At 36.1% G+C, this 21,664-nt stretch overlaps 1 protein-coding gene across 5 annotated transcripts in view; it reads right to left on the reverse strand.

The window, feature by feature from the left end:
- EPHA5 (EPH receptor A5) overlaps nucleotides 1–21,664 on the reverse strand; it is a 411,524-nt gene that overhangs the window by 309,665 nt on the left and 80,195 nt on the right. For all 5 annotated transcript variants that reach the window (XM_018049506.1, XM_018049505.1, XM_018049503.1 and 2 more), the window contains exon 3: nucleotides 17,128–17,791. In XM_018049506.1, the coding sequence (XP_017904995.1) occupies nucleotides 17,128–17,791 (664 nt within the window). The remainder of the gene's footprint in view (nucleotides 1–17,127; nucleotides 17,792–21,664) is intronic.

A 21,664-nucleotide genomic window follows, 5' to 3' on the forward strand; every position in this document is an offset into this window, starting at 1 on the left:
AGAAAAGGAACATTATCCCCTCCATTTTGGTCTTTATCTGTCGAAGTTATATTGCTTCTATATATTTGGCATTTAGTGGGGTCCAAAAATGTAAGAATAGATACTATTTTTTTCCAGAACATTTCTGTTTCACCCATTAGAACATAAGGACATTTTGCCTTTATTATCAGGCTCACTGTTTAATTTAGATAGGCCAACAGAGGCATAACAATTACTTTAATTGTACTATTTTGTTTATGAATATATGTTTGGTCATTATGCTTGGGGCTGGTACATGGGGATGACCCAGAGAGATGTTGTGGGGAGGGAGGTGGGAGGGGGGTTCATGTTTGGGAACGCATGTAAGAATTAAAGATTTTAAAATTTAAAAAATTAAAATAAATAAATAAATAAATAAAATTTCCAAGAAAAAAAAAATTTTATATTGCATTTGTTCTGTATTTCATTTTATTTCAACTTCCAACAATCAAGAAAAACATGAATATACTTCAAAATGGAAGTGTCCAGTAAGAATCCTTTTACCTGAAAACTGTGTAATATCAGAAGTGGTGGGGAGGCAGAGAATCATTTAGTTTCTTTTCTGTGGATGTGGAAATTCAAAGGTTACACAGGTCCTTGATGTGCAGAGGTTTTCCCCAAGCCTGAATCCTTACAAAATCTCCACACTCACATTATACAGCATAGTTTCATTGTTTTTCCTTCCCTAATCCATCCCCAGATGAAATAAAAGTAGCAAAACAAACAAAACTTCAATAAAACGATCCTTTATTTCAAGTAAGTATTAGTCACTCAGTCATATTCTCTTTTGTGATCCCATGGACTGCAGCCCACCAGGCTCCTATGTCCATGGAATTCTCCAGGCAAGAATACTGGAGTGGGTTGCCATTCCCTTCTCCAGGGGATCCTCCCAACCCAGGGATCGAACTCAGGTCTCTTGCATTGCTGGCAGAATCTTTGACCATCTGAACCACCAGGGAAGCCCTTTACTCCAAAGGCTAAAACAAAGAGAAAAAAGTTTTCTATACTACTTATGAGAGCAGACAAAAGGCAAAGTAATTCACATGCACAAGTATCCAAAAAGCAAAAGTCAAAAATGCATCTATAGTTCTCACCCTCTCACTCTCACAACCCAATCTCTCAGTCTCAGCACATGTGTGTGTTAGTCGCTCAGTCGTACCCGACTCTTTGCGACCCCATGGACTGCAATCCACCAGGTTCCTCTGTCCATGAGATTTTCCAGGCAAGGATACTGGAGTGGGTTGCCATTTCCTTCTCCAGGGGATCTTCCCAACCCAGGGATCGAACCTGGGTCTCCTGCACTGCAGGCAAATTCTTTACCGACTGAGCTACAAGGGAAGCCCATACATTAGGCTTATTCCAAAAAGTTTTTCTTCCACCTATTTGAATATTCACATGTCGTTGTTGTTTAGTCACTCAGTCACGTCAGATTCTTTGGCATCCCATGAACTGCAGCACTCCAGGTTCCTCTGTCCTCCACTATATCCCCTGGAGTTTGCTCAAATGCATGTCCTCTGAGTCGGTGATGCTATCTAACCATCTCATCAATATTCACATAGAAAATATGTAATCAAGTCTAGTTTGGTTCCTGATTATAGGGCCTCTACTCTCCAAGGTCAGAGCTTCATGCTTTTACAAGTTTCTCTCACTTTTCTCACTCAGTTTTGCTTTGCTTTATTTGCTCTATTCCCCGTTGCTACAAATCCTTCTTCCTCAGAATGCTTTTCTGTGTCCTCTGTTTGAGGTGTGAATATGGGGGCAAGAATCTCCTCCAGGGGACTCTGGTGGCTACTAGGTCTCTCCAGGGTGCCTCTGCCTCTGATATACAGTGCAGGACTGCTCACATAGATGTGAGATTAGCCCACAAGGGATTCGAGTCAGGGCAACAAAATTAAACAGTTCAAAAGCATTTTAATGGAGAACATAAAAGAAAGCGGGAAAGACAGATTTGAAACAAACACACCTAGATTAAAATGCCAGTTTGCCACTTTCTAGTTTTAGTTAAAACTAACCTCTCTGTGCTTCAGTTACCCCAGAAACTATGGCTCACAGGATGCCGCCAAGCTTAAAAGAGAGAATGTGAATAAAACATTTAACGGTACCAGTACACAGCAGGTCTCTGCACACGTGTCAACCCTTCTTCTTCCTTACCACCCCATTTAAGATACTCTGACAATTCTGGCATTCAGAATTGTCATTTATTGTCACTTTTTGTCATTTGTCATTTATTGGCCTTATTTCTTGGAATCTCTATTATTTCTAGTATATTACTGCTTTTCACACAGACTTGAAAGTCAAAATATTCTCTTTGGCCAACTTTTGTATTTTCTAGGAACAAGGGTTTTGTTTTGTTTTGTTTTGTTTTTTCCCTCAGTTTGCATTCCATTATCTTCTGACCTCAGACAAAAATAATTTGTCTTTTGAGATCTGATCATGGGATTGTTCTGGCCCGTCTTCCCCTTGATGACGCAGGTTGTCCTTGATTAAGACTTTCACTTTCATCAGATTTTTCTAAAATTCAGATTTTTTTTTGCCTCTGTCTCCTGAATTATTAATTTCTTCTTCTTTCAGTCCATAATCAAAGTTTATTATTAATGGACTCTCCGTTCCTGTGCATGCATGCAAAGTCACTTCAGTCGTGTCCAACTCTTTGCAACCTTATGGACTGTAACCTCCCAGGCTCCAAGATTCTCTAGGCAAGAATACTGGAGTGGGTTATTGTGCCCTCCTCCATTCCTTAACATACATTTAATTCCTTGCCACAGGCTTGGTTGGCCCAGTTTATTTCTCTCTTAAATTGAAATTTAAAAGTTCACATTTACACGCACATACACTCACACTCAGAAACCTCCTCAGTCTTTACAGGCCCTGACCTGAGAAGCTGTCCCAACGCAGACTGGACAGAGTGCTCCCATCTCCCAGGGTTGCAAGTCTCCTAGAAGGATAGGCCGAAATCCCAGGGTGATGAAAGCAACTTAAGCAAACATTAGTTCAAAAAGCACAAACAAACAAGGAAAACTTCAGCACTTTGCCTAGGGTTATTTTTCATTGAAACCACTTTCAACTTTTAGAGCTAACTAGCATGTATTGAGGATTTGCTCTGTGCCAAGTACTAAGCTTCGTGAGCCTCCAATCTTTAAAATCTAATTCAGGTTTCAAAATCATAAACAATACCTTTATTGCGGGAGACAGTGGAAACATTTTTTTTTTTTCCTGTAGATTAGTTTCTAACTTTATGTACTGAGAACAATAACATCTCAGGGCCTAGCAATAAAGCATGGAAGAAATCAAAGGATAAAATCAAAGGATAAAATCAAAGGGCTATCCTTGAGTATTATTTTGAGGCAACTACTAAGAGATTTTTTTCCTTTTGTCCACAGTGAGGGAAAAGTTTCTATTTTGGATTTAACTTCATTTTCACCTGAATTAAGAGTGAAGTTCCCCTAAGTTTAAGTGCTTTATCTGTTGCTGCTTGTCTGCTTGGGTCCAAAGAGGGAAGGCTGACTTAAGTGGGTTCTATTATTACTGTGTAAATGCCCTCACCACCCTCTCTCTCCAGCCACTGACTGTGTCCAAGAAAAAGCTACTGCTGTCATAAAACAAGGCGACCTCACTGTTGTGACATTTCATTTATCTGGGCAGCAACATGCTTGAAAAGAGACTGCCTCATTCTGAGTAAAGTATGGAAGACAATCAAAGCCAGTTAAGCAAACCAGTGTTGACATATTAAATCATGCTTGAACCAAAAGAGCAAAAACAGATGACACACAAAACCTTCTAAGCAGAATTTTAAATAAATAAATAATACGGGTCAGCCTGGTTCTAAAAAAAGAAGCTTTTAGCATTGGAAAATACTGGGACTAGGTGAACAAGGGGAAATCTTACACAGGAGCCAGTGAATATGTTGTTCCCTGATTGTGAGGTGCAAAACTAGAGTTAGTGCCATAGAGGGAAGCGTGAGGGAATACTGGGAAATTTGGGGGAAATCACATCATGTTACTTCTCAATCCATAAAATGGAAAATAAAATTTTGATACTCCTGTTCTTTATTTAAGAAATGTCCGAACAGAATCCTTTCCCCAGCACTTAGAATTCATCAGAGGAAAAGCCGTTATGCATACGGAGCAGTGTATTATTAGGGTCCTGCACAATCACACAGCAGGAACTGTGGAGCGTTCATTCTCTATGTCTGATTCCTGCTAACAATTCCATCAAAGAAATGGAGTTATCCATCAGTCAAATTATCATTTGCTCTAATTGTTACTTCCCCCAAACTGTGGCTCTTCTTTCTTCCCTTTCCTTTTCTTTTTAAAAAACTATATATCAACGGCACTTGAATGAGCAGGATATCTTCAAGCTCAGAAAAGATCAAAGCACATCAACAAATCACTTGAGTTCTTAAGGATGAACCCTACTGGTCAGCCATAAATGAAGACAAAGATTTAAACAACAAAGAGAATCAAATACTAGAGGAAAAGATGTGATCTACATCCATGACCAGAAATAATAAAGGATACAAAAGCATTTCCATAAAGAAAACCAATTATGAGACCATGAATAGTTATAATTCATATTTTTAATATAAAAGCTAATGAGTGATACAATTTTAGAGAAAAACTATGCTGGGGCTAGTGACTCCATGCCTTCCTGCTTTATAACAATAGGCATGTCCCTCTGAACTAATGTACAATCTAATTTAAAGGCAATAAATTATACTGTTTAGGTAAACAGCATACTTAATCTTTTTTCTTGTGAGAAGTATAAACTAGATATATAAATAAATCAATTAGACAGATTGATACCTACAAATTAAACTAAGCATCTTATTAGTTGCTTAGAGACAGTCAGCTCTCTGTGCAACCCTCCAAAGTAGTTTAAGTAGATTTTTCAAGGCTAATCCATACAAGAGGTATACTACATAAATCCAAACATGTACAGCAGAAAATATTTAATGTATTAGTTGTAATAGAAATATGGTGTTAAGAATCAGAGATTTTTACTTAGGATTACAATGGATGCTATATGTGGTTACAAACTACAAATCAATTTGTGGTTAAGGGTGTTTACATACTGTTCAAAGTACAACAGTAGAATGGAGAATCTGAAATTAACATACCATTCTAATGTCAAGTTTAAAATGTGGTGGCTGTGTGATACTAGGCAGGTTAATATTCTCCCTACTTCCAACTTCTGGACCACCATTTACCACTTTACTGATGATCATAAAATTTACAATTAATAAGTTAAATCCTGATTAGCTAAAGTAATGTCACTGGATGTGCTAAAATTTAAATATGTCGTTCCCACTCCCAAATTAAAGTTCTTTTTTTCTGCAAAGGGATAATTTTGTTTTAGTTATTGTGGTATAATAAAGACTTTATAAGTATAGGAAGATTTACATCAGTATTATGGCTCCATTTTTAGTACTGTGAAAAAATATGACTATTCTTATTTCAATAAATAGCATATTAACAAAGCACTTTTAAATTCCTGTCCTTTGTTTTCTTTATTCAGGTTGAAATATTTATTACAATTACCAAGGTGGGTAATGACATGAAAAGTAAATTTTGCAGGTAACATTCAGTATGCTTGATGCTGAAATTGTTTTAAACAAAACAATATGACTACTAGTTTCTGTTTTTCAAATTTCGGAAATTTTTTTATACTCCTTTCTCAAAGCCATGATGTCCTTTCCTTGAAATTAATTTTTTAAATATTTATTTTTGAAGAAGTTTGAAAGACTTCTGATAAAGGAATGTGGAAAGAATGTACAGAAATGGAAAAATTATTTCCCAGTGTTCTGGAAATCATTTTAATTCTAAAGAAACAAGCAGAAGAAGGAAAGTAAAAGATATCCTTTTCTCTATCCATTTCCATGTTAAAATGTCAATTCTCATTTCAAAAGGTACTTTACTTGGTAAATGTCCGTTTGATTTTTTTTCAGCTGTTAACACTTTACTAAAATAAAATGCGTTGACTAAAACATAAGTGAAATGTGTATTTGCAAAAAAGGAATTGCTTTTAAGTTATGATAAAATTAATACCAATGAATTTTGCATCTGATAGGTAGAGAGTGTTTCAGACTGGGATCTATATATCTTTCACTAATTTTAGCTTCCTATAGGTCAGTAATAATTTTTCAACATTAAAACTTTTATTTTGGGGCATTGGATACTTAGAAAAATACAGACTGAAACTTAAGAGTTTCCAAGTTCACCCAAGTCTTCTGGTTCCAACAATATGAAGTTCTAAGTAAAGCTGGAAACTGTCTAGGTACAAACATCTAGAATTCCTAAATTAACTGGAACAAAGTTTGGGGCTTCCCAGGTGAGGCAATGGTAAAGAATCTTTCTGCCACTGAAGGAGACACAAGAGACATGGCTTCTATTCTTGAGTTGGGAAGATTCCCCTGGAGTAGGAAATGGCAACCCACACCAGTATTCTTGCCTGGAAAATTCCATGGACAAAGAAGCCTGATGGGCTACAGTCAGTGGGGCTGCAAAGAGTTGGACACAACTCAGCATGCACACACACACACACACACACACGAACACACACACACAAAGTCAATTTATATACCGGGACCCACAAAACAGAGAACACAGCGGCCGAGCACATTTCGCAAATCTGAACCTAAATCAGCCTGCACTTGTGAGAAACCTAACATACAGCAACCAGTATCCTACAACCCAGCTTTAGCCAGTCCACCTTACCCTACAAAGTATGACCTGCTAGCCTTGTAAGGAAATCCAGATCTCTTAGCCAATCATTTTCTGCTTCCATGCTGCCTCTTCTAATGCTCTAAAAATCTCACAATGCTCAAAATCCAAGAGAAGGGTCCTACAGGTGGTGAGGCATTATACTCCCATAATTCATGGATTATTTTCTCTTGAACAAAGGATATCAAACTTGTTACTAAATTGTTTGGTTTGCCACTTGGCAGGACTCATTTGCTATGCTTTGTTTTAATGCAGGGAAATTTTAAGACAGCAATAAATTTGTAAATCTGGGAAAAGAAATCCACAGGCGGCAGAAAAGATAGAGCTGAAGCATGGAGTGCTGCCTTTAATGCTGATCCTATCCTGCCTCTCTGCAGGTCAGAAGGACTGAGGATGTGTGTGGGAAACTGTAGACTTGTCTTGTAACATTCCAGGGTCCAGGAAAAAAGACCATAACCTTGTGTCAAATGGGAAGCCCTTCAGAGTCTCTTAAGAAGGCACTGAGGACGAGGAGGAGGAGGAGAAACAGAGGAGACTTTGAAAAGTTAGATAGAATGAGACAAAGCATTAATATGATGCTTATCATTTCTGTGTTGTTTATAAAGGTTGAATCCTAAAGAAAATCAACCTTGAATATTCATCAGAAGGACTGATGCAGAAGCTGAAGCTCCAATACTTCGGCCGCCTGATACAAAGAGCCTACTCATTGGAAAAGACCCTGATGCTGAGTAATACTGAGGTCAGGAGAAAAAGGGGGTGACAGAGGATGAGATGGTTGGATGGCATCATCAACACAATGGACATGAGTTTGAGCAAACTACAGGATATAGGGAAAGATAGGGAAGCCTGGTGTGCTGCAGTCCCTGGGGTTGCAAAGAGCTGGAACATGACTGAACGACTGAACAGCAGTATATTTGGGTATAAATTAGACAATTGGTAAGGTATAACCTATGAGCCAAATCCTTCCTGTCACCTGTTTATATAAATAATTTTTATTGGAATACAGAAAAAAAAAGACTCTGGGTAAAAGACTGCCATATACACAAGGAGAGTCAAAGAGGTTTGGGGGTGCACAGAGAAACTGGTCTTCAGGAATCAAAATCTGTGGCCTTCCCTGGATGAGGTTTTAGAGTACAAATTTACACAAAACACTGCTGCTGCTAAGTCGCTTCAGTCATGTCCGACTCTGCGTGACCCCATTGACGGCAGCCCACCAGGCTCCCCCATCCCTGGGATTCTCCAGGCTAGAACACTGGAGTGGGTTACCATTTCCTTCTCCAATGCATGAAAGTGAAAAGTCAAAGTGAAGTTGCTCAGTCATGCTCGACTCTTTGCGACCCCATGGACTGCAGCCTACCAGGCTCCTCCGTCCATGGGATTTTCCAGGCAAGAGTACTGGAGTGGGGTGCCATTGCCTTCTCCAACACAAAACACGAAAAGCCACCAAAACTTAATCCAAACTATCATCATACTCCTTAATCTGGGCCAACGTTACAGTCACCTAAGGAGCTTAGAAAAGAATACTGCGGCTCTGGCCAGCACCACACAATGGAATAAGAATCTCTTATAGGTTTGCCCAGCAATAATATGGTTTCAAATTATTAAAATTATTGTGTTGCACTGTAAAAGTGTATAGAAGAGAAGAATTAGATAAAAGCTGGTCCCAATAATCTCTTCAGTGGGAGGAAATGTTAAATCATGTGAATAACTTCTACAAGCCAATTAAAAAAAAAGTACTCCAAAAATGTAATTCATAAATTGGAATGAATTGGACGCAAGCGCCATTTTGCACCTTTTTCTCTAGTTTGCTGTGGTTTGATTTTTCTCCTAATTTGCCAACATTTTTTACTGATGACAACAGTAGAATGCATTGATATTTAATATGGCATTCCACGGTCAAGAAGTAATTAGCAGAAAGAAAAAAGGAAACAATTTCATTAGGTCTAAAACTGTCAAAAGTTATATAATTACAATCTATATCAAAAGGTTATCTCTACAGGTCTCTTTTGTACTATTTAACATTACACCTAGGAGGAAAGTTGGACTCCATATGATTTTGTATTTGGCTGCAGTCACATAACTACCAAATGGAAGTATGAGATTTGAACTTAGAGCTGCATCACCTTCAAACCCAAAGTCCTCTATTTAGTGCATGCAAAAATCTCCTGGTCATTTCAGATCAATTTTGAGGTTTTAAGTCTACTTAATGATTTTATGCTAGTGTTGGCTACTTTGTTTCTTATCATTTGTATTCATTTCTTTTTTAATTTTTTGCTCTTAAGAATCTAAGAACACAGAGATATTTGTTAAATCACATTCTGTGAGTTTTCAACATTAAATTTTCCTGTACAAACAACTTTTCCCATGACAGCTATACTGATTTGCTAACAGCTATGCTGTTATCAAACTTGGAGAAAATCCTTCTGCTTCTATCTGGATAATAATAAAAAAAAAAAAAAGCAAATAATAAAACAGAAGGACTATCTTTTGGTTTCCCAGCACATTATTTAAATTACAGAATTTAAATCAGTTCTGAATATAACAATTCAGATATATGGCAATATATATAAAGCCTTTATCATTAAACATTTTTTCTCAGAATTATCTTTCCATATTAATTTACGTCTGTATTTCTGTATTAATCCTATATATTTCTGTATTAATTTATTATAACAAAAGTAGTCTATTCAATGAACATCATTTAAACAAATACTTTTTATCAAGAGTTTTTTTGTATGAACCACTTGAACATAAATATAACAATTTTCCATCCAATGGGTCATAATGGAGCTCCTGATCAATAATACTAAAATTCCTTTGCACAATAACAATATGGAATGTGCTACCATCATAAGACTTTCTAGAGACTGACTCAAACTAAAATGTACAAAGTAGTTATTATTATTACTGCAAATCTGAGGTATAGCATCTATTTTTTATATTTATGCTAAATATGGGATAGGAAAGGGAGACTCAAGACTTTGCCTAGTATACTTCTTGTATGAGTGAGAAAGTAGGAATGCAAAATCAAGATCAGAAGTTTGTCTAGGATGGATTATGGAGTTTTTGCTGCATATATGTCCTTTCCTTTATAGCCAAATCTCTATCTTTTTTAACTATGCACATATAATTGAAGATTCACAAGTTATCAACAACTGTTGAACCAATGAAACAGTAAGTTCTTAAAAAAAAAGAATGTTATTCTTTCAATTGGTATAATAATTTGCAAGCTGCCATTCACCAGTATTACTCAGAAATAAACTGAGTTGCTTCATATTTGATATGCATCTATTTGACCCTAGGTATTATTAGCAATTCTCTGTCTTTAAGGTAAGTATAATATGTATATAAATAGCCTCTTTTAGCAGGTAATTTCAGGGAGTAGAATCCCTTTTATTCTCAGATTTTAATATGCAAATGCATTTTAATACAATTGTAGAAAGAAAAGAGCTATATCCAAAATTAACATAATATGATAGATCTCTTCACTGAAAGATTTCTTCTGCTTGTTAAGCTGTACCCTGTCCTCTTCATACAGCTTTTTTTCCCACCTCTACATTAAACATCACCCTTTTAGAGAAACATTTTCTTTCCACCTTCTAACCTTGCACACTCACCCTGCCAGTAACAACTCGCATAAGTTGTGACTGCAGGTGTGAGTCCATATGTATGTTTGTAAGCTATCTGTCTGCATTCGCAGGATACAGGAACTGTATACACAGACTACAGTGCCTAGTACGGTAACTTAAAGAATGAGTGATAATATCAAATGGGAGAGCAAATCTTTCATAAAGGAAGTTACAATATATTTACACAGTTTTGACCACTTAATAAAAATGTAGGATCATCCTTTGATAAATGATACTATTCAAGGATATACTCTCTAGTTTAAATAAACTAGAGAATTTTTCTAAGTCGAAGCTACCATGTATTTTCCAATAGACAGACACATATTCCTGTAAATAATTTTACTTTTAATGAGAGAGTAAGACATAGCTAATGTTTATTCAATAAGCATTGTTTTCTAGGCACTATTCTAAATAATTTTCATATAAGGTCTAATAGCATTGCTATGAGGTAGCTATTAACAGATGAGGAAAACAAGGAATAAAGAGATCTGATAACTTGGACATTGGTTATATAGCTGATAAATGGAGGCGGCAAGATTTGAATCCAGGTATTCTGGTCCAGAATCTGCGTGCTTAAGAAACTATAGAGTACGTTGCCTCTCACCAGCAGCATATTTCCAGATAATCCATGTCTTTATAGTCAAGTTAAATTAGGCAAGTTTCCAAACATACACCCATTTTAAGAAATGTACACTTCTTTCATTCTTTAGAAAATTGTCCACTTTTGCATAGGTAACTAATCTATAAATATATTTAGTTTCAGCAGCACATCTATTAATATAGGCAGAGGGAATATATTTCAGTTAGTGGTTCTCAACTAAGAGAGAATTTGCCCCAAAGGAACATTTGGCAATACATGGAGGCATTTTGGGCTATTAAAAATCAGGAGTGGAGTACTAGATTAGTACTTAATCTAGGGACTGAGAGGGCAAAGCGAAAGTTGATCAGTCGTGTCCAACTCTTTGCAACCCCAAGGACTATACAGTCCATGGAATTCTCCAGGCCAGAATACTGGGTTGGGTAGTTGTTCCTTTCTCCAGGGACTCTTCCCAACCCAAGGATCAAACCCAGGACTCCTGCACTGCAGGAGAATTCTTTTCCATTTGAACCACCAGGGAAGCCAGGAAGCTGGTAAATGTCCTACGTGAACAGGATCCCCCAAAACAACTAGTATTTGGTCCCAAATACCAATAGTACCAGTGTTTTGAAATCTTGATTCAGGGGGAAAAAAAGCACACTAACATTTTAATATTAAACATAATATTAACCTAAAAAGCCATAACATTTAATAGAATTAGTCCAAAGTATTCAAGTGAGGAGGTAAAAAGAAAATCTATTATTCTCATGTGTAATACCTGCAAATAGATGAAATGACTTAATCACTTAATTGTCTTAGTGGTGGTTCACAGCAATAGGAAACACACACACACACACACACACATACAAACACGGATTCACACACCATTGACACCAATCACTCTGTGATTTCAAAATCACAGTCTTTTTTTAAAATTTTTGAATCAAAATTAGTTTCCTTTGTTGCATAAAAGGGCATACCAAATAGGACCAAAGTTCAACCCCTTTGATGCTTTTTGGTAACATGCCTAATTAAAAATAACTAGGCTCTCCAATGCATAATTACATGAACACCTAACACTCTATATTTCCAGCCAATTTTGTTTCAAACATAAATATGCGCCAGAAGTCTGAATGATCGACATACTACTCCCTGCAGTATCTTTACTGTTTTTGAATCAAGGCTCCTTCTTGAGCTCAGTATTTTCACTACATTTCCTTGCTGTGCAATCATTTCCCAGTTGGACAATTAATAAGTGCTTTTTCTCCACAGCCCTTGGCATGTAACCCCCCTTACCCTGTATTTGAGCATGCACTATATACCTTCTTCACTCACTGGTTTTGGCAGTGACCCACAATCTAAATCTCTTTCCTCCATTTGATATAAGTGAAACTATAATTATCTAGGGGTAATTTCAAATTACTACTTCATTCCACTAACAACTGATGAAGATTAGTGGTCTTGCCTTGCATCTGAGTAAGTCAGCAACATAATCACAAGAGAACTCAGCAGGCAACATTTGATTCATGTGAACTCAATTACTGCTGTCAAACATATTCACTTCAATAAAAAGCAAAAACTTCCAAAATGGGTTTTTACTAACAATTTTCTACTAAAAAAAAAATTTCACATGACTCTTAAGGGAAAAATAGCATGAATTTTCTCAGAAATAATAATATATAATAAGTATGAAAACATGCTTTTATAAATGGATTTAATATATTATTACCTGAAAATGAATATTTCAAAAAATAAATTTGAATACTTAAGGCAGTTTATTATAGAAAATTCAGGCATACAAGTAAGCCTTCAAAAAATAAATGGACTCTGTATTTTAAGTTGATAACACAAACCAGCATATACGGTTACCTTGTTAAAATCAGATAATTATGGAAAAGGTAGTTAAATTCTTATAAAGGAAGTTAAATAAGGAGACATGGAGATGATAGATCATGATCTGCTATTGACTAGTTGTCTTCTGGGTTGAAGCCATATGTTAATGAGCTGCCTAGCATTCTGCTTCTTGAAGGTTTAGTTGCTAAGAGACTGTGGGTCAGGTCTATCATGCCCTCCATGTATATCAGGTCACATGAAAATGATCTGACAGCAACTACCTGATCACCTCCTAGTAAATGTTAATATATGATAATCATTACAATAGGTTTACTCAATTTTAGCTTCTTATATTTATAGCCTTATAAATCACAACATATTTTGATTATCAAAGAAACCAAGTAATTAAATGTAAGTATGTAATAAGACTATATTTATAAACACATTTTAGCATGTGATGCTTTGAAGTCTACAAAAATCACTAAAATGATGTCTATAACACTTAATATATCATATGCCAATCATATATCATTTAGTATTTGAAACTTTGAAAATTTGTTGGAATTTAGAAAGATGGCAATGACGACCCTGTATGCAAGACAGCAAAAAAGACACAGATGTGTATAACGGACTTTTGAATTCAAAGGGAGAGGGAGAGGGTGGGATGATTTGGGAGAATGGCACTGTAACATGTATACTATCATGTAAGAATCGAATCGCCAGTCTATGTCCAATGCAGGATACAGCATGCTCGGGACTGGTGCACGGTGATGACCCAGAGAGATGTTATGGGGAGGGAGGTGGGAGGGGGGTTCATGTTTGGGAACGCATGTACACCCGTGGTGGATTCATGTCAATGTATGGCAAAACCCATACAGTATTGTAAAATAAAATAAACCAAATAAATAAATAAATAAATAAAGATCTAGAGAAAAAATAATAATAATAATTTTAACATAGTATTTATAAATAGATAACTAACTTTTGAACTGTGGTGTTGGAGAAGGCTCTTGAGAGTCCCTTGGACTGCAAGGAGATCCAACCAGTCCATCCTAAAGGAAATCAGTCCTGAATATTCACTGGGAGGGCTGATGATGATCCTGAAACTCCAATACTTTGGCCACATGATGGGAAGAGTTGACTCACTGGAAAAGACCCTGATGCTGGGAAAGATTGAAGGCAGGAGAATAAGGGGACAACAGAGGATGAGACGGTTGGATGGCATCACTGACTCCATGGACATGAGTTTAAGTAAGCCTCAGGGGTTGGTGATGGACAGGGAAGCCTGGCATGCTGCAATTCCTGGGATCGTAAAGAGTCAAACACAACTGAGCAACTGTACTGAACTGAACTGAGAAAGCTAATAGGAGCAAAGCCATGCAGGATCTTAGGCTATCTTATAAACTTTATTTGAAGGAGACAATTATGTGTGTATATATATATATACACACACACATATATACACATACATATACATTCGAGTAGGGTTGATTTGCAATGTTGAGTTAGTTTCAAGCGTACACAAAGTGAATTAGTTATTGCATATACATATATATGCGTACTTTTTTAGATTCTTTTCCCATACAGGCCATTACAGAGTAGTGAGTAGAGTTTCTTGTGTTATACAGTAGATCCTTATTTCCTTATTAGTTATCCATTTTAAATACAGTAGTAATGTTTCTGTCAAATCCAATTTCCCAGTTCATCCTTAAAAAAAAAAAAAAAAAAGGAAACTATTGAAGTACTTTAAGTGTCTTGGAAGTAGGCAGGGACGGGGAGGATGGGTTTGTACAACTACCAGATTTGTATTTTTGTAGAGGTGACACACTTACATGGCTCAGAAACCAAAACTATATAAAAAGCTATTCATTATTTAAAAATAAAGTTTCCAACAAGACATGCTTACAGATTGGAGGAAAAAGGAAACAGAGAGAAGTGGATGATTTTATGAGAGCTAGGTGGGAAATTTATAAATACTTTGTGAAGTATTGAAACTGGGAAGTGAGCAGGAAGGATACATCAAGAACGATTCTTAGATTTCTCACCTACCAAGGATATTTCTAAAACAACAAGATCCCCACTTAGAGGTTTGTGGATAGCACATTAAAATTGAAGAAAGAGTTATAGTGGAATTTTATATGACACACACACACTCATACATTTAGATTTGCACATACATATTATGAATAGGTTTAAACACGTATATTTATTTATATGGGACCATCTGTGACACCCTAATTTTCCAAGACAAATCTTCAACATTTGGTTATTCACTCAGTAAATTATTTACAGAATAAATGTTTGAAATTCCTCATAGAATGGCCACATATCATTGGTACCTGGGAAAACATCAAGAGGCACTATTCGCACAGAATACATTGTGTAGAACATCTTCTGGGACTGTGTAGTCTACTGCTTTCATGACTCCACTGCTTTCGATCCTCCTACCAGAGTAGGGTAATAAGCACATTAAGACAGAATCCAGTTGAGTTAAGTTTCTACCAAGTGGCCTCTCCTTTTTCTCTCAGGCCTCTACTCCTCAACTACTAAGAGTATGAGAGGAGAAAGATGCAGTGGATGCATGCACTAAAAGCATCCTGTCAGGATACTACTTCACCCAGGTATTTTCATGATAAGCACCTGCAGAATATTTTAATCCCAGCAACAATAAAAAATTATCCTCTGAATGCAAAGGTCCTTTATACCCTGTACCAATCTGGATGAAGACAAAGGTCATTATGTTCTGAACTCAAGTTACCACATATCATTCACGGATATGATATAAATAGATAATCAAATAGAGCATGCTGCCTTATAGTACTGGTAAACAAATTCTTAGAAATAAGATTTTATAAGCATTTTAGGGAAAACAATGCAATGTATTCAATGGATTATGTTTAACTTCCACTGCTGATTCTACAGTTACATATATCTTCACCTAGGCCGAGAAGGTTGCTCAAAAAGAGAAGTTAAGGTAATGTTAGTTAAAACTTTTCTTTAAATTCAACCCTAAATAAAATCTGATTAATTTCCTTGACAAACTTAAAGACATATCTGAAACATAATTTTTATTTAATAAAAATTTATATATAAAGGAATAGCAAGCTGTAGATTACATGGAGAAATGATCATGCACTTAATTGTAGATGGTATACAAACGTGAAGTGATACAAATGTGGTGCAATGCATTTCTAGAGATAAATAAGCAACGTCAGTATGATTTACAGATTAGTTTTGTTTCCCTGGATCTACAGTCAATCTACAGTCAAGCCTGAAGAAACCTGAGCAAGGGTGATCCACATTACACACTGAATTTAGAAAATAAACTGTACCTGAAGCTATCAATGGGCATAGGGGACTTCTCGGTATTTGATTTTCTCTTCAGTTAAGACACATTAACTCTCATTACCTATTTGGTCTGTGCATATCATGGTGAAAACAAGTTTGGGTTCATAAGGATTAATTTTTTCCCTAAAAGGAAAATGTGTTTTCTTCCTCATAAGCTGTTCTTGACTTTGACATAAAGTACTATCCTGTTTCATGAAGCCACTGAGGAAGATCCAAGTTTTAAAGGGCAAGTCACCACACTGTGGACAAAATAAGAGTATTTTCAAATGAAATAGAAGCATGCATGATCAAGTTTCAATTTATTTTTTTTCAAGTTTCAATTTAAAAGAAAAATTAAAACAGAAAAAATAATCCAAGTGCAAACTGCTTTGAAATGACCTTTCTGTATTGGTTCTATCTCCAAACAGTTACTTTCTTGGGCACTACTTATTATGCATTTGAAGTTAACCTGTAAATTCTTAAAAGCGACTACATAATAGCTATTATATGCACACAACATGGTAAACTAAGTCCTGTCACTTTCCACACATGTCCAGTGAAGTTCATATGGAGAAACTTATACCTAAATAATTTTTAAAAGGCAGTTAAAAGCATGCCAAAAGTCTCATCAAAGTTTACATTTGAATTTCATGTAACAAGAGTATTGTTTTTCTCTTCAGAGAGACAGAGTCATGATAGAGTAGCAGATAAACAAAGAAATAATCCCCTGATGTGAGTTGTTCGAAAATAAAAGTTCTGAAAGCAAAATGAATATGAAATACTACACTGCAAGTAAGACACTCTCTGAGTACTAATTATGTATATCCAGTAGAATATAACTTCAAATCTGTCATCATTGCCAGAAGTTCTAAAATTCCGAGAGGAGAGAAATCAAACTTGAAGAGAAATAATCTCCATAAATTAGCAAAGTAAAAGGTCATTTGCTCATAATCACTGGAAGATATACATATACATGATCCAGCGGAAGCAGACAGCCCCTGCAGATCTGCAGGCAAACTCTTACCTTGACAGGTGCCGTTTTTCTCTTCATATCCTGCCTTGCACATGCATTTCCCAATGGGTACCAGCCACTCCCCTTCAGCGCTGCAGTGCATTTTGGGTGGCTCGTCTGTCACAGAGTGGTTGACACAGGAGCCGGCCACTTCAAGTAACTGTGAAGAATCAGCTCCAGTAATTGTGTCAGGGAAGACAGCTAAATGTCGTACCACAGAAGGGCATTTTTTATAGTACACTCGCACTGAAACAAGAGCAATGCAAGCACCCACATCTTGAAAAGCAAGATAAAATCCCTTTTTGCTTAGAGGTCCTACATCTCTGACCTCTGTATTTAGTTTCATGACACGGTCACCAAGATCAAGTTCTGTAAAGCTTTCATCAGCAGCAATGGTATCAATTTTGATGTACTGGTTTTCCTTGATGTTTCTCCCATTCTCGTTATCTGACTCAAAGTAATACATGTTGAAAGTCTCCTTGCAGGTCCCCAGTCCTCCAGGAAGACTGTTGCAGTCCCGCAGAGTAAATTTGAGTTCTATGAAGATTCTGGAAGCACCTTCGTTGGAGATCCAACTGGTCAAAAGCCAGTTATTCTGGTTCTGCTCCATAACTTTGCATACTTGGTATGTATGGATAGGGGCATAATTTTCATCAACTTCACCAATCTCTTCCCACTGTAGAATGTAAAATAGAAAAATGAAAAAGTAAAAAGATGGTTAGAAAATAACCAGCAAAATAAAAGAAAATTAATTCAGATGTAAAATTTCTGCAGCCTCAATATACAGTACTGAAAGGAGATATACCATAAAAATTTTTTAAAATAATTTCTCTTTTCAAGTTAAATAAATCAGCAATATAGTAGTCATTGTCTCAAATGTAACTCAGGTGTGAACACATGTGAATGATATTCTCAAGAAAAATTGATGTATTTCTGAGTAAAAATAAAATTCAATGTGGGATATGATTAAACAAGAAGCAGTGAAAGGAAAATATGCACATTTGGAAGAAAGTTTGTAGAAAAGGAAATAGGATTTTTTAAAACTATAACAATGAGAAAAAAGCAGCAAATGAAGAAAAGAAGGGAGAAAAACATAATGACTGAATCCACATTCAACTCTCAAACAACACAACAATGTAATAAAACTTGAAAGAATATTCATTAGCTTAAAATAGTTTATTTCATTGAAAAATAAATAAAAAAATAAAAACTATTTCATTGAACCAATCTGGTAGGACTCTTTTAAAAACTGTGTGAAAGTCGTTCAGCCACGTCCGATTCTTTGTGACTCCATGTAGAATTCTCCAGGCCAGAATACTGCAGTGGGTAGCCATTCCCTTCTCCAGGGGATCTTCCCAACCCAGAGATCGAACCCAGGTCTCCCGCACTGCAGGTGGATTCTTTACCAACTGAGCCAAGGAAGCCCAAGAATACTGAAGAGGTAGACTATCCCTTCTCCAGCAGATATTTCCGACCCAGGAATGGAACCCGGGTCTCCTGCATTGCAGGCAGATTCTTTAACACCTGAGGTACCAGGGAGTGAAGTCGAAGTTAAGTCGCTCAGTCGTGTCCGACTCTTTGCGACCCCATGGACTGTAGCCTACAAGGCTCCTCTATCCATGGTATTTTCCAGGCAAGAGTACTGGAGTGGGTTGCCATTTCCCTTTCCAAGGGATCTTCCCCACCCAGGGATCGAACCCAGGTCTCCCACATTGCAGGCAGATGCTTTACCACCTGAGCCACCAGGGAAACCTTGAGGTACCAGGGAAACCCCCCAAATTGTGTTACGAAGGGTTTATTTATACATGTACCCACAAATATAAACCTAGAGACAGAAAGAAAATAAAGATATACAAATTATAGACTAGTAATATGGAGAATCTTGTCATTTCAAATACTAACTGATATTTTGTTATACATAACCTGAGAACTACACAATGACCTTAAAAGTTATGAATATATACAGGATGTAGAAAAATTAAGTATGATTTATATAGCTTTCAAAATACTGTTCAGTCAAATAAGAGATCTAAACCTCTCTCTCCTAGTAAACTATCATCACTACAGTTTTGAGAACGTCACTGAACCGTACCACATTTTATACAGTGTAAGTCAGATTTTTATTCTTCACAAAGATTTTATTATAGCAAAATATTTTAAACCTGAGTAGAATCTGTGGGAATAAAAGTACATGGAATTTTGTTTAAAATCTTTAAAAATTATCCTGAAACACACAGAGCAATGAAACCGTACATGACTTTCAATGAATCCAAAATGTGATTTCAGACATTAAGTATTATAGATAATAAACTTCATAGAACCTCATTTCTTTAGACATGAAATTAAATGGAGCGTTATTGCTTGATTCTGTTCAACTGACACAGATGTGAAAAATGGCATCACAAGGGATGCACATAAATCGTATACCTTAGATGGCCCGTCTCAGAATTCTAGCTGCCATCAGAAAGACAGAAGTAAAAGGTGTTAATGAGGGAAAACTAATGAGCTCATTCAAATCACAAGACAGACATCAAGACTATATCTTACCTAACAATATTTACATTAGAGTGTTACATGTAACCTTAGTTCATTTATTTAATCTCACTTTTGTCCCCTCTCAAAATGCATATAAATTGTACTTTGCTTCTGATTTTCTTAATCAGCTTTGTCTCTCATTAAACTACTTACAGTTTCTTCATGAAGTCATCCAGGTATCAGTGTTATTTATTATAAATGGTTACTAAATGTCATGCTTAATATTTCATGGAAAAAAACATCTCAACTAACCAAATGAAAATAACAAAAATGATTAATTTATTGTAAGAAGATTAAATGTATTTCCTTCATTAAAAAAGCTCTTCCCTGAAAAAGGAAAACCAAAATGCCTCATTATCTCTGTTTTAGATTCTCTTATTTTTTAAGAGTTCTCCAATGCAAACCACAAACATATTTCTAATCCCTGGCCTTGAATCATTTATAAAAGACCTATTTATGCATCATATAGTCCAACAGGGCCCTGGTAGCAAATCAAAAGAATGGACAAGAAAAAGGAATAATATCTTGCATTTTGAAAGATAATAAGGCAAGAAATTAACAGTCTTTGTCTGTACAAAGTCCAAGGTACCACAAATATTATTAAAAGTGCAAGCCAAGCAGCACTTGACAAGACAGCTTAATAGGTACTGCTTTGGGTGATAATTTCTAAGTATGTACTTAAGAATGTTACTCCTCTGAATATTCTCAATTAAGAAGAGAAAAACTGTAATTTTCTTTGATGTTAGAATATATCATGGTGGGATTTTATTTTTCTTTCTTTTCAAGTGTCCAAAATATAAATGAAGGCTCACATTTTCTATTTCTAATGAATGAATAGGAGTAATTTCATTTAAATAATTATGGCCATAAGCCATTCAGAGACTCAAAAAGGTAATACAGATGCATTTCCAATAAATAGCTGCTCCTATCTAGACAAATACACTAAAAAACAAACAAAAATATTTCCTTTATTTTGGATTGGCTAGCTGAAATAAAATGCTGAACTCTTTGAAGTAGTCTTCCCTTTTTAATACAAAGAAGACATCTTGTTATCCTCAGCAAATATCTTATTTACAAAGAAGAAACAAGTGGATGAAGAGAAAGTAACACTCTCCAAGAACTTAAGATCACAACAGGTATATTCCTAGACACTTTTGCAAATGTCATGTCAACGAATTACCATAATTTAAAGAAGAGCATAGACAGAAAATACAATATTTTCAGTGTAATTTTGTTGGAATTCCTATGATTCCATAGCATAATAAAAGTGTTTGTTAATTACTGTAAGTGAGGTGCCTGGGCAGTTTGGACACGTCGTCACTGCACATAATTTAGTGGGTTTAGTTCTATTCTTCAGGTCCCACTACTCCTCAAACCCCACCCTCTAAGCCTAGACTTTTCTCTGTGTTTGCTTTTTCCTCATTCCTATTTCTTTGACTTAATATTAAAGAACTGATTACACAACCAGTTTGAGCTAGTTTAATTTCTCTCTCTAACTCTTGGGCTTGCTTCTTTCCCCACTGGCCTCTGAACACAAATCAGTTTCATTCTAATCCCATGTTTGGCCAGGCATCAAAAGTCAGCCACATTCATCAGAAAAGTGGGAAAAAAAAGGACTGGTTTCATATCCATATGTGTATCATGGAGTTACCAACTTTTCCTATGCAAGCTATTAAGAGCTGTTTTCTCCCTGGCTGCTTCTCATAGCCCTATTTGATTTCTTCCCCCAAGCTCGTACTATCTCCTATATTTTTAGTATTTATTTCATTTCCAAGCCCCTAGTCTGTACAACACCTTGTGTGCATTCACAGTTTAAAACAGTGACTCAGGACACTTAGCCTAGATTAAGTCTCCCCTTATATTATGTCCCCAAATACACATGAAGAATCATCAAGTGAACAGAGACATTTTGACCTTTCCGGTTATGGGGACGCCTGGTATTTAGTTCTGTTGTCATTATTGTGTGTTTATATGTATCTACATAGAGATTAATTTACTGAGGCTAAAGTACAGT

This window comes from Capra hircus, chromosome 6, assembly GCF_001704415.2.
Source record: "Capra hircus breed San Clemente chromosome 6, ASM170441v1, whole genome shotgun sequence".
In the NCBI taxonomy this organism is placed as follows: Eukaryota; Metazoa; Chordata; class Mammalia; order Artiodactyla; family Bovidae; genus Capra; species Capra hircus.